The sequence below is a fragment of the Lethenteron reissneri genome, chromosome 24 (genome assembly GCF_015708825.2).
Source record: "Lethenteron reissneri isolate LAM-NWPU_2019-01 chromosome 24, ASM1570882v1, whole genome shotgun sequence".
In the NCBI taxonomy this organism is placed as follows: domain Eukaryota; kingdom Metazoa; phylum Chordata; class Hyperoartia; order Petromyzontiformes; family Petromyzontidae; genus Lethenteron; species Lethenteron reissneri.
The window spans coordinates 9,810,177-9,822,129 of NC_083802.1; the positions used below are offsets into that span (position 1 = coordinate 9,810,177).

The window sequence follows — 11,953 nt, forward strand, 5'->3', positions numbered from 1 at the left end:
TTTCAATTCAAAGTATTTTATTTAACCAGGTGAGAGCCATTGAGTTTAATAATCTTTCGAAGGGACACCTGGGATCCAGTAATTTTTTGGGGGAAAAATAGGGATTTGTACAATTTTAAAACATTCTCAATAACACGTTTTTAAAGGAATATTCCATGACAGCATTAACCTGCATGACATAAGTCTAGTAAACATATCGCTTTAGCTAAATATCAAATGTTTAATAACGTATATCTAGAACCCGCAAAAAAAACCACCACCGCAAACCGTGAGGGGTGATGGGAAAGTCCGTGGCCTGACAAGACGAAGAGTGGCTGGTGAACTGATATAGTTGCAGGCACTGGTCCATCAATGTCACAAGGATCTAGGAAATCCAAGAAAAAGCTTCATCTCACTCCCCCACACCACTCAATCACGTTGTCACTAAACATTACTTTCCCCGCAAGCAATGCTTAACATATGGAAACATGTGGAAGGAACCAGGCACCTAACCTGGTGGTATGCTCTGGATTGTTTTAGAATTTTTCTACATACAAAAGAAAATCTCAAGATTGCTAAACTTTGATATTTTTTCCCCCCCACATTTCTTAAAATTTTCTGATTTTCTTTCGGATTATCTTTCTCTCTCTCCATAGTCTCTGCATTTTTCAGTTTCTCCAACATTCAGCAAACACAAACAAAACAGACACAATAGGAGTTATCGCCCTGAAATGTGATAACCTTGAAACACTTTGCAATTCTTGATTGATATTATTTGCTACAGTGCCACTCTGCTTGTGTCCAGCCACGGGCCTTGTAAATTGAAAAACATGCGAGAAACAGCTTGCGGCGAGATTACGTTTTAGACGTTAATTGTACAACTCGCGCACAATGGCACATTAGGTTGCATGTTAAGCAATCCGTATTTATCGTCGTTATTTTAAATGAATTTAGAGAGGAGCTGTAATGTAAAGAAAAACTTTTTACATCAAGACATATCGTGTAAACGCTACCAAACCGATACTCAAGGAAAGCAAACAAAACGGTAACATACATTTTTCTGTTGTTCCTTTTATCACAATAAAATTTTAGCAAAAACAATTCCACTTCTAAATTGTCATCTTTCAAAATATTTTTACAGTATTCAAATTGTATTACCGTCGATTAAAAAGGTAGTAACTCATAGACCTTCATTGCCCCTTGCGATTGACACCCTTATTCAAACCAGGTGGCAGCCCATATCATTAATGCCTGAAAAAAATGTAAGATGTTAACTGATAACGATGTTAACTGAAGGATAATCGTGTCAATAGGTTAACCGTCACTTGAAAACTGACATTGAAAATGTTTTACATTAAATGGAAATACTGTTCATTGATATTGATGTGAATTGGTGATATTGATTGCAATGTAATATGGTATGTTCATTTAAATGTAACGACATGTAAATGTCTTCACAACTGTGTGTTAATTACAAAACACAAGAATGACAGATGGCTGTTGAAAGTTTGTGCAGTGCTCGTGGCAACTTCTGGCAATTCCTGTTTGAAGAGTTGTCCCCGCTGTGCAAAGCTGCCTGTGAATTTCTAAGATGGCGGTGAACTGTGCGTCACGTGGGACCAGCAGCATTGCGTAGAAGTATCTGATGAAGTTTTACAGGTGAGCTGTAAAAGTCGCCGATAGGTGTCTCGCATACAGAAGTGTGGTGTTGAGCGGTGCTAGGGGTTTCAAGATGTACTCAAGTCGGTAAAGAGGGATGAGGGTGCAAAAGCAGAATTCCTAAAATAGCAGTGTTCTAAAGCATTCAATGTTTCTCCCATTCAGGCATTACAGCATAAATTGGACATGTGTACGCGTGGCAGAGAAACACCTTGATAAACAGGGTTTCATTCACTTCACCTTCAAATTGACTACAACTAAAAGTGGAGGTTTACCACGAATAACCCTTGTAGTGTCACAATCCAACTGCATCTCCAGATGCTGTAACAAAATAGTTTGGCCATGCATTATGGGGACCACAAAAGGGAGGTTTATATAATTACGGTAAGGTGCGATTGAAGACCCGTCGTAAAAAAGAGGGGTCAGTCATAAGCAGAGTAGAAGGGGGATCTCTTAAGGCTGGATTTGGGAATTCTAGGTGACGAGAACAAGAGCAAAGAATGAGCGATCTCCCATCGAGCTAGGCTGAGGGCTTTGACAGAAGCCCTTGCGAGGTTGGTGGAGGGGAGTCGAGTGAAATAAGAAGCACTAGGCAGAGGCAAAGACGATCTTTCAGATGTCGAGTGACTGCATGTAGCTGACGTGGGACTGTATTGGGAACCAGTAGAGGGGATCCGAGGATGTGAGTGATGTGGTTTTTGTTTACGAGTGCGGCACTCTGGCTCATCTGGCATTTGGAGAGGCATTTGGGGAGGATATAGAGAAGAGTTGCAGACAAGGCGAGAGGCGATAAAGGCATGGATAAAGGCATGGATAAAGGCATGTGTAATGAAGGTATGGGTAATTTATATTATAAATTGTCAGTTGATGACATGGCGTCATAATAATGGCAATTGATATAGTTTTGTAAAAACATGTACAATGTATATTTATGTAAATGTTGGCTTGTTTAATTATATTAAGATCTGGACTTTATGTAATTGTATAGTTTGATGTAACTGTTCATGTCCATAATTATATCGTGTCCACTAAACAAATGAACATATTTACTCAAGGAAAATAACTGAAAAGGACATCAGAGTATGTGTACCCAGGTCAGTTATTAAAGGCGGTCTGGGATGGAAATTAAGAAGTAAAGAGGTGAGCGAGAGCAGGTCGGAGTGAATTTTACAATGAGAAGTAACAAACCAATGCACCTAAATAACATTTTCAATCGGTGCAAAAGCTCAAAAGTGTGCAAAGAAAACAAACACAAATTACATTGCCTTAAGAAAAGTGGGTTTTGGGCAGGACACATCATTAGAAGACAAACCATGTCAGCAAAAGGAGGCACATGTCCAAGACGAAGACCACCGAAGAGACCCAACGATGAGATCGGTTGGTGTGCAGGAGCTCAATGTATCGCTTCGTCGCAAGACATTGATGGATGGCGACGACTTGGGGATGCCTTCACGCAGCAGTGGACAGGTCATAGATGTTGATGATGACCTTATTAGAGTAGATGGATGCACTTGTCCGCATTAATAGAACAAATGCTGGGGTTGTGTGTTCAACCACCCATCAGCCATTATGAATCTCGCCTTTGTTTTCGCATCACTGCATGCGGAGCTGGTAATCTGAACACACAAAAAAATAAAAATTAGACACAAGGGGAAGTTGTCTCTCTGCTCAAGAAAGTAATGGGGTAAACCGCTATAGACTGATTATGGTGGTGCAGTTGGTGATGCCACTGCTACCGCTGCTGATGTTGATGGTGCTAATATTACTGCTATTGACGATATTAATTCCGCTTCTGCCATTTCTGCAGATGGCTGCTGATCATGTCAGTTAAAATGCCACGGCTACTGCTAAGGTTAATACTACTGCTCAGTTTAACACGTAGGCTTTAGCGAACAATATTTCAATCTGAGTACCAAGCCACAACATTACAATCTGAGTACACAGATTGTAAATATTGTGGCTTGGCTCTCCAACACACCGGTGTGTTATACTAGTAACGAATTGGCATGTTCTGTTTACGTGACAAACCTGACTAATTGGCTGTGTCGGGTGGTGGCGGGTTTAACGACACATTTATATATTTACACGATCTAACCCAAAAAACCTGGATTATGATTAATACTGCTTCGGCTAATGATGCTGCCGATGATGTGCTGAATGAACGCCCAACTGGGATATTAACTCATACATTCTGATTGCAGGTCTAACCTCTGACCACAGTGACACCAGACCTGATACAATTTTTTCACATCTGAAAATGGAGCTGATGGCACAGGGTCTCCGACACACCCATTATGAAGATATCTCACCTCCACTCTGTGTGATATACCGAACCCACGGTAGTGCCTGATATCCACTCTTCTCCATGATCTTCAGATAACGAACCTGATGAAACACGGGGAGACATGGGGAGGTGGAAGATACAGGGAGGAAGAAGGGAATTAAGGGACAAATGGGACATGGTGACATTGGAGAGAAACAAGTATAAGGAAGACACCTAATTAATAAAGGGTACCTCCTACTGTCCTGCTATAATCGAATAATTATAATCATAAAAATAATGTATGTATGAGAGGGTCAAGCACATTTGAGACAGGATAGAATTTTGTTTCAGGTAACAGGATTGAAACTCTCATCATCTGCAGTTTTACTTAAGCATAGTACATTCCTCCACCTGCTGTATTGTTGTGGATGAGAGGAGTGCCATTATGTATCGAGTGTCACTCTCACCTGGATGCCAGATGTGGTGAAGTACGGAATCTCAAACTTGACGGTGATCGGGGCCCGGCCGTCAGATTCCTCTGCACCGACACTCGGCAGCCCAAAGTGAGCTCTTAGCAAGTACTCCTTACCACCCTGTGAGACATGGGGAGGAGAGGGGAATGACGGGGAGTAGAGGGAAGACACTGAGAGGAGACAAGACATGGGAAGGTGAGTTGAGATGCAGGGAGGACAGCGGAGACACGGGGAGACATGAGGAAAAGTGAAGTGATACACAGGGAAGAGAAGGGAGACACAGGGAGAAGAGGGGCACAAAGAGAAGTGAAGGGAATTATGTGGACAAGGGCGACCGGGGAAGACTTGAGACAGGAGGGAAAATAAAGGAGATGGGTGGCGACAGGAGATTGGGTGAAAGACAAGGGGATAAATCGAGCAGAGAAGTGAAGGGAAACACGGGGAGACACACCGTCCCCACGTCCCTGTGACCTTGTCTCACCGGCATGGATTTGATTGTCCACACGAGAACTCCCTCCTCGGGGATCCAGGCCGTCGTCCCCGTGGAGACGCGGAACTTGGGGGAATCTGCGTCGGCGGGGACTGGGACTCGAATCTCCACACCGCTTGCCGTCGACTTGCGCTTGAACTGGCTCTTGGCCTGCGCGGGACATCAAGCCACTCAACACGACTTCGCTCACCCCCCCCCCCATCCCCACCACAGGTCCCACTGGGGCTTCCATTCAATAAAACCCCCTCTAATCCTCTAAGAGGAGGGTGGCCTTTGACACCAAATCTTCCGACCGGCCATGCACTAACAGGTGGGATTATATATAGTTGGATTAAATTAATGGTTTGGCCACTGAGCTCTCTAAATGATACATTTACAGAAAACAGCAAGAATCAACTTGTAGATGGAATTGTGGACAAGAAAAATTCTACGTTTTCAATTACCGAGCATTAATTATGATACATTTCACGTGGTAGTACATTTAATTATTTATTGATTTTATATTACAAATTAACGTGTAGGCAGTTCACAGTATTGGCGTGTTTAGGTTGGCGGAGCACACAAGCTCACCTTGACGATGTATTCAATTCTGCCCGAATGCCTCTCAATGGCCGACTCGATCCAAACGAGGGGCTTCACCTGGAGATATCAACAACCGCCATCAGCATCATCATTTTCTTTTCTCCATGTCTCCCTCCCCTGCACGTGTTCCTGTGCATCCCCAAGTCCTCATGTCTGCGTGTATCCCATGTTCCCATGTGTTCTCCGTGTCACAGTAGTCACGTGTCCCCCAATGCATCTCTGGATTCCTTTGTGCCCCGCCACGTTCCTGTGTGCTATGCGTGCGTGTGTGTGTAGATGGTGGTTCAGCAGCTCAAACTCCCCATGTCCCTATGTCCTCCATGTGTTCCCTTTTCTTCGTGTGCCTGTGTCCCCTGTACCTTACTTATGTGTAAGTGTAGCAGGCCAAACTCCCTGTGTGTCCTTGTGTATCTCCATGTCTCTGTCCCCATATCCAGAAGTTCTTACATGTGTGTAAAGACGGTAGCTCATGAGCTCAAACTCCCCATCTGGGGGGATGAATGAGATGGTTCGATCGTTGTCGAAGCGAGAGAGGCGCACGCACTGATGGAACTTCACATCCTCCAGCTCCACTCCCTTACTCTTGTCTCCTGGGGGACACACAGATACATGGGGACAGAGAAGGGAGACATGGGATGCAGAGGAAGACATTAGCCATTAGGACACACGGAGACACACAGAAAACTGGGAGACAAGTGAAACAAGAACACGTGATCGATGGTGAGGGATAGCTGTGATTAAAGTGAGGATGGCAATGATGCTATTGCTATGCTGCTGCTGTTGCTGATTATAATGCTAGTGACGATGATGGTGACAGTAACGGAGAAGTTGATAATGATGATACTTTTGCAACTAATGTTGATGATAATAATATGCTGATGATTCTGATATTACTACTGGTGATTATGATGATGTTCATGATAGCCATGATGTGATAACTCACGTCCCGTCTGCTCAAACAAGACCTTGTCGTTCAGTCCGAGTCTCAACTCGGGCATTCCCGACAGGAAAACCCTCATCTTCACCGTCCCTACAATCTCACTCCGCAGAACCGAGCCTGTCGCACTCACCTGTAAATACACATAATGATTAACAGCAATAGCTTCATAAGTCAGCAGGAGCAACATCATCAACATCATCTGATTTAATGAACAAGGAAGCAAAAAAGCAGCTAACTCAAAAAATACATCAGCCCAGAAAAAGGAATAATCATGCATTTAAAAAGGTGGAGAAAGTATGAAAAAATATATGACCCTTGGATAGAGAAAAATGAATAAAGGTCAGACTTTTTTTAAAGATAAAATTTGGGCCAATTTGTGGCTATTTAAAACATAAATAAATGGTGTAACAGCAATTAACATATAAATAATACAAGGATGTAGAAATGAGCTCAAAATAGCACAAACTTGCAGTGAATTGGATCACAAAACTATCGGTTCGTGCGATCAAAATAAAAAATGTATAGTTACATTGAAATTATACCAATTTACATGCTGAAATCAGAACAATAAAAATATTTGGATAAAAATGGTAAATAACCTAAAAACCCGATTACGAGCGAATATTGGGAACACGGCATCGCTCACCAGGAGGTTGACGGACTCGATGACGTCGAGGAAAACCTCGTTCTTGCGGTACTTGATACCTTCGGAGCGCCACGACACCGCGTTGGTTACGGTTGCTGGGGGGCGAGGTGCCCCCACCTCCAGCTTGTGCCCCTCCTGGGTGATGTATCTACACCAATTGGGTGATAAGAGGGGGTGGCCGCAGAGGAGGGTATCAGAGGTATGCCAATCAAGTACAGTGGGTGGAGGCTAAAGTGGGCGAGCCATATCTACTCCCGCAATGCTTCCCAGCACTTCTAGGTGTCTCCCTTCTCCCATGATTGCATTCTTGTGTCTTGCTTTCACCTCAATTCTTGTGTATTCTAATTTCCATGTCTCCATTCTGCTTGTCTCCCTTCTCATCCCCGTGTCTCCCTTCTCCTGTATCTCTCTTACCAATACCTGCCTTCACCGCACCGATGTCTCTCTTCTTCCTGTGTCTCCTTTCTGCTCCCTCTGTCTCGCTGCTCATCTGTTTCCCTTGTCCATGCCATTCTTTTCCCCCCCTGCACCTCCCTTATTCTTGCGTCTCCCTCCTGCCCATGTTTTCCTTGTGCTTCCTGTGTCTCTCTCCTCCTCCCAGTACGTCCGCATAGCTCTCACTCTTGCAGGACGCGACTCTCTGTCGTCTGGGGGTATCCAAAGTCCATGATCTCGTCCAGAAGCTCGTAGACGATCACAAAGTTGTCCCTTATGCTCTCCTCTTCAAGCTCCTTGAAGTATTCATTGAATACCTGCAAGGGGATATATGGGGAGACACGGGGACACACAATGGGAAGGATAGAATGGAGACATGGGATTGTGGGGAGACAATGAGACATTGAGAGATGGGAAGATATTGTGGAAGTGGATGCTATAACTGTGGTTCTAGATGTTTAAATATTTGTAGTTATTTTGTCATTGCTGCAGCATTGGTTGTGGGTGTTTGGAGTGGTTGTAGCTATTGTAGTAATAGTTGTCATGGTGGTTGAAGTGCTTGTTGTTTAGATGTAGTGGTTGTTGAGGTTGCTGTGGTCACTATAGTAATTGCAATTTTCACTGTGGTTGTTACAACAATTATTGAAGTAACTGTTATTGTTGTTGTTATAGTAATGTCATAATTTGGAGATGAGGGAAGGACACCACTGGACAAGTGATCAGATATTCTCAAATTGTCATCGATGTTGATGGTGTGTAATGTGCAATGGTGAATCAACAGTGATAACGTGGTGATATTGATGTTGATGATAGTGATGGCATTGTAATATTGATGATGGTGTTGCAATATGAATGAAGTTGATGATGGCAGAAATGGTGTTGTAATATTGAGTCTGTTAATGATGGTGTTCATGGTGCTCACCTGAACAGTCTTGTACAGGAAAGCAAAGACGAGGGCGACGTTAGCATTCTTGTTGGTCGTCGCCACAACTTTACAAAACGTTAAGGACATCAAGCTTAACACGTAGGCTTTCGCGACCATTATCATCCATAATTGAGGTTTTTTAGACTTCTCCACAATCTGGCTGTCGCCTGATGAAGCTAGTTGTAATTACTGGCGCAACGTCATACTCAGGTTGTAAATGTTGTGGCTTGGCTCTCCAACACACCAGTGTGCTGTACTAGTGACGAATTGGCCACGTTCTGTTTACGTGACAACCCTTACTAGTTGGCCGTGTCGGGTGGTGGCAGGTTTTAATGACATTTATATATTTACGCAATCTAAGCCAAAAAAACTCTACTATGGACATCAAGCTTGTCAACTTTGTGCTCAAATTCTTTAGCCTCCTCTTACACCACTTCAATCCATCAACCTCTTGAATGACTTCCACCTCAATATCCACCAATTTCTCAACCTTCCCCTCAATGAATACTATCTCAATATCCCTCATCTCGATACCCACCACTGCAACGCGTCAACATTCACAACTTTGTCAATGTCCTTCACCACCTCAATGTTGTCCACCTCAACCTATAAACGTTCACCACCTCCTTAAACTCAACCTCATCCGCTTCCTACTTCATTCTCCCAATCCACCACCTCAACATTTTACAAATCACCTCCTCTTTCTCAACTTTTGCAGTTTTCGTTATTGTTCTCCTTGTGTGCCACCTCTTAGGTGCAACCCTCTGTCTCCACATCTCTGCCTGCCTCTCTAACCCCCTCCCGCCCACCTTGCTCTCACCCCATCCCCCCGCCTCCACCCATACAGGATACTGTAGATGTTGTTGTGTTTGATCCACATGAAGCGTACGCCACCGTGGGACAGCACGGGGTTGAGGGTGCCCTCCTCCTCGCGCTCGGTGAGCAGAGAGAAGAAGGCATCGACGGCACTGGTGGGGACGTCGCCCCTGTAGTTCCTGCTGATCAGGGTCTGCGCATGACACCGCACAATCCACGGGGACGTCCATTGGCAAGAAGTAAATGCAACTTGGAATGATGAGGTGGATGATAATGTTGATGCTGCTGATGTGTGTGATGTTGCTACTGATAACGCTGATAAATTATGCGTTTTGTGTTTAGTTTGTCTTTCCCCCCGCACCTCCGATTAGCACGGTGTGCTGTGTACAGTGTGAAAGAAGTTCAACATACATACATGATGAGAGTTGTTAACGTTTCAGATATCTGTCATTTGAAGGGCTATTCCTGAAACGGTTAGTATAAAAATTGGAATTCAAAATGCCTGCTAGTTTTACTCAATAATGTTTTATTACTTCCTTGTAAAATGTTACATGCGTACATTAAGCACGTTCAATTTATTCAGAAATGTATCCAGACGTTTCGACTGCAGTCCGAAGCCAACGTGACATTTGCTAGATATTAAATAAACTTTTTTCAAAAAGGTGCCTTTCATTCAAATTTAAATCGGTTTGAGATATTGCCCTTTAAACATGCATCCTACTAACGCGACACATTTGCATGCCCATTACAGTATACTTTATTGTGAAATAACGCATTTAGGACCGAGGCAATCTTTAAGGACAAACTAAACAATTGGACATAATCGGGATAAATCCACGAAAATTCGATTACCTGCCACGGCGAGTATCAGCGGCGGGTGATATCTGACGCGAGCCTGATTTACCAATCCAGTGACCAGCAAGGTGAAGTATGGTCAAAGGTCAAACAACCCCCTCGACTAACATCCAGTATTGGAAGAAGCGGCTGTGAATTGTGAGTAATCAGGTTCACACTGTAAAAAAAGACTACGCGCTGTACATAAAAACAAATTGAATACTTAACGAGTCTATTGTTCTAAATATTAATGGGGACCTGCGAGTGCCAGTCCGCACAACCTGACATTTGGGTCCAGTGGACAGTTCGGCTCAAGAAACTCTGCCAGAGGCAGATTTTTTCGTGTTCGGTCCAACAAAGTACCGAATTACCTCCTCCTTACCTGGGAAACATTTTGAAATCGACACTGCCCGTCCGTTACAGGAGCTGTACGCAAATGTGGCGACGTGACGCCAATGAATCCATTTACCCGTGAACGATCCTGGCCCTCGTTCCACGTTGCAGCAATTTTATTGTAAGGGATGGCGATTGTTCGGAAGAAAAACAACAACCACATGTTCCTGACATTCCGGTGATTGAATGTCTGCAATGTATTTGATCAGTTTAATAAAGTTACTGAGGAAAAACAGAACGAAGCACGATTGCTTTGGAGGCACACGTATCGTATGTTTCTAATCATTTTTATTTGATGACCTCTGAGTGCAGGTGCACGACGTGAAGGTTGGGGATTTAATGGCAGGGTTGGATAAGCAAGTTGGAAGTTCGTGGTAAACGTGGCAGGGCAATGCTGTTGATGTAATCAGGAAGAGCAGGTTGAGGTGGGCGGCGAGACACACGGAGGCGAGAGCGTCATTAGCCATCAGTGGCACGACTCCGAGTTCACATCATCATCAATCACTCTGGGCCGATAACATAAGCACGTCAGCAAATCAAGCGTGAGGAACGTTACACGGATAAACTGAGCACGCCATGTGAACGTGGAATGTCCACCCGCTGGTGGAGGGCCGCTAACTCGCGCCGTGCCACGCTCCTTTGAGCAGTGACCCCGGGATTGAACCTTGAGCCTGGAATGTCAGCGGTTGTCTCCGACATTATGGAGAGATTGCGAGAGAGGGGAAGACCCAAGGACTCTTAACCCATCCCTCAACCGACGCGACACGGAGACCCCGTAGGGGGGGGGGGGGCGGCTTGCCAAACGCTGCCGACCTCAGGACCCCAATCCCGGCACCAGATTCAGGCGAGCCCGTGGCTTCAACCTCACGCGATCCTGCCGACATAATATAACGTCGTGTTTTTCCATTTAAAAAATAGCGATTGTTGCTCATCTTTACCTTTCCCTTGAGGTCCAAAATGTACACGCCCGACGCCGACATGGTCCTTGTTGTTTTAAAATAAAATAGACAAAAAAAAATGTTTGTAACGATTTGTGTTGCCGGCCCGCCCGATTACACAAGGGCGTCGCCTCGGCCAATGGGAGCGCGACTTCCGCGGTGACGTCGACACGGCGGTGACGTCACCGGATCAAGCGTGCGCCACGTGGGGCCTGGATGGCGGGAAGTTCAAATCTCAAGGCGACACGAAAACCCAGAGGCTGGGCTGAAATATTAAACCCGAACTGTCATGGGCTTAGATGGGGAGGTGTAAATACTACTATATTCCCCCACTACACCCACATGCTTCCGAGAGATATGAAGCCCTGCACATGTTCCATGTAGCGGTTGAGATCAAGGACCTTTACTAATTTGATTACGAGATGAGGCTTCTGTACCGGATTAGAAGTGGACTTCTGTAATATTGGTAGAGGGTCGGTGGTGCTGGATTGAACTGGATAAAAGCAGCTCTCAACCCTTTGCAGGGTGCTGTGTCCGCTGCTATATTAGGGTGATATATTGGATAATACAACAGTTGTGC

General features: G+C 44.5%; 1 protein-coding gene across 1 annotated transcript; it reads right to left on the reverse strand.

Moving 5' to 3' along the window:
- On the reverse strand, positions 1-11,542 carry LOC133346555 (AP-1 complex subunit mu-1-like). Its single transcript, XM_061558199.1, has 12 exons — positions 11,374-11,542; positions 9,245-9,401; positions 8,390-8,457; positions 7,654-7,784; positions 7,033-7,180; positions 6,390-6,516; positions 5,894-6,036; positions 5,435-5,503; positions 4,856-5,014; positions 4,369-4,494; positions 3,948-4,023; positions 1-3,254 (listed from the first exon to the last, which is right to left on the reverse strand). Exons 1-12 carry the CDS (start codon positions 11,413-11,415, stop codon positions 3,232-3,234), a joined length of 1,269 nt encoding a protein of 422 aa, XP_061414183.1. The 5' UTR covers positions 11,416-11,542; the 3' UTR covers positions 1-3,231.
- Between the last annotated feature and the right edge of the window lie 411 nt (positions 11,543-11,953).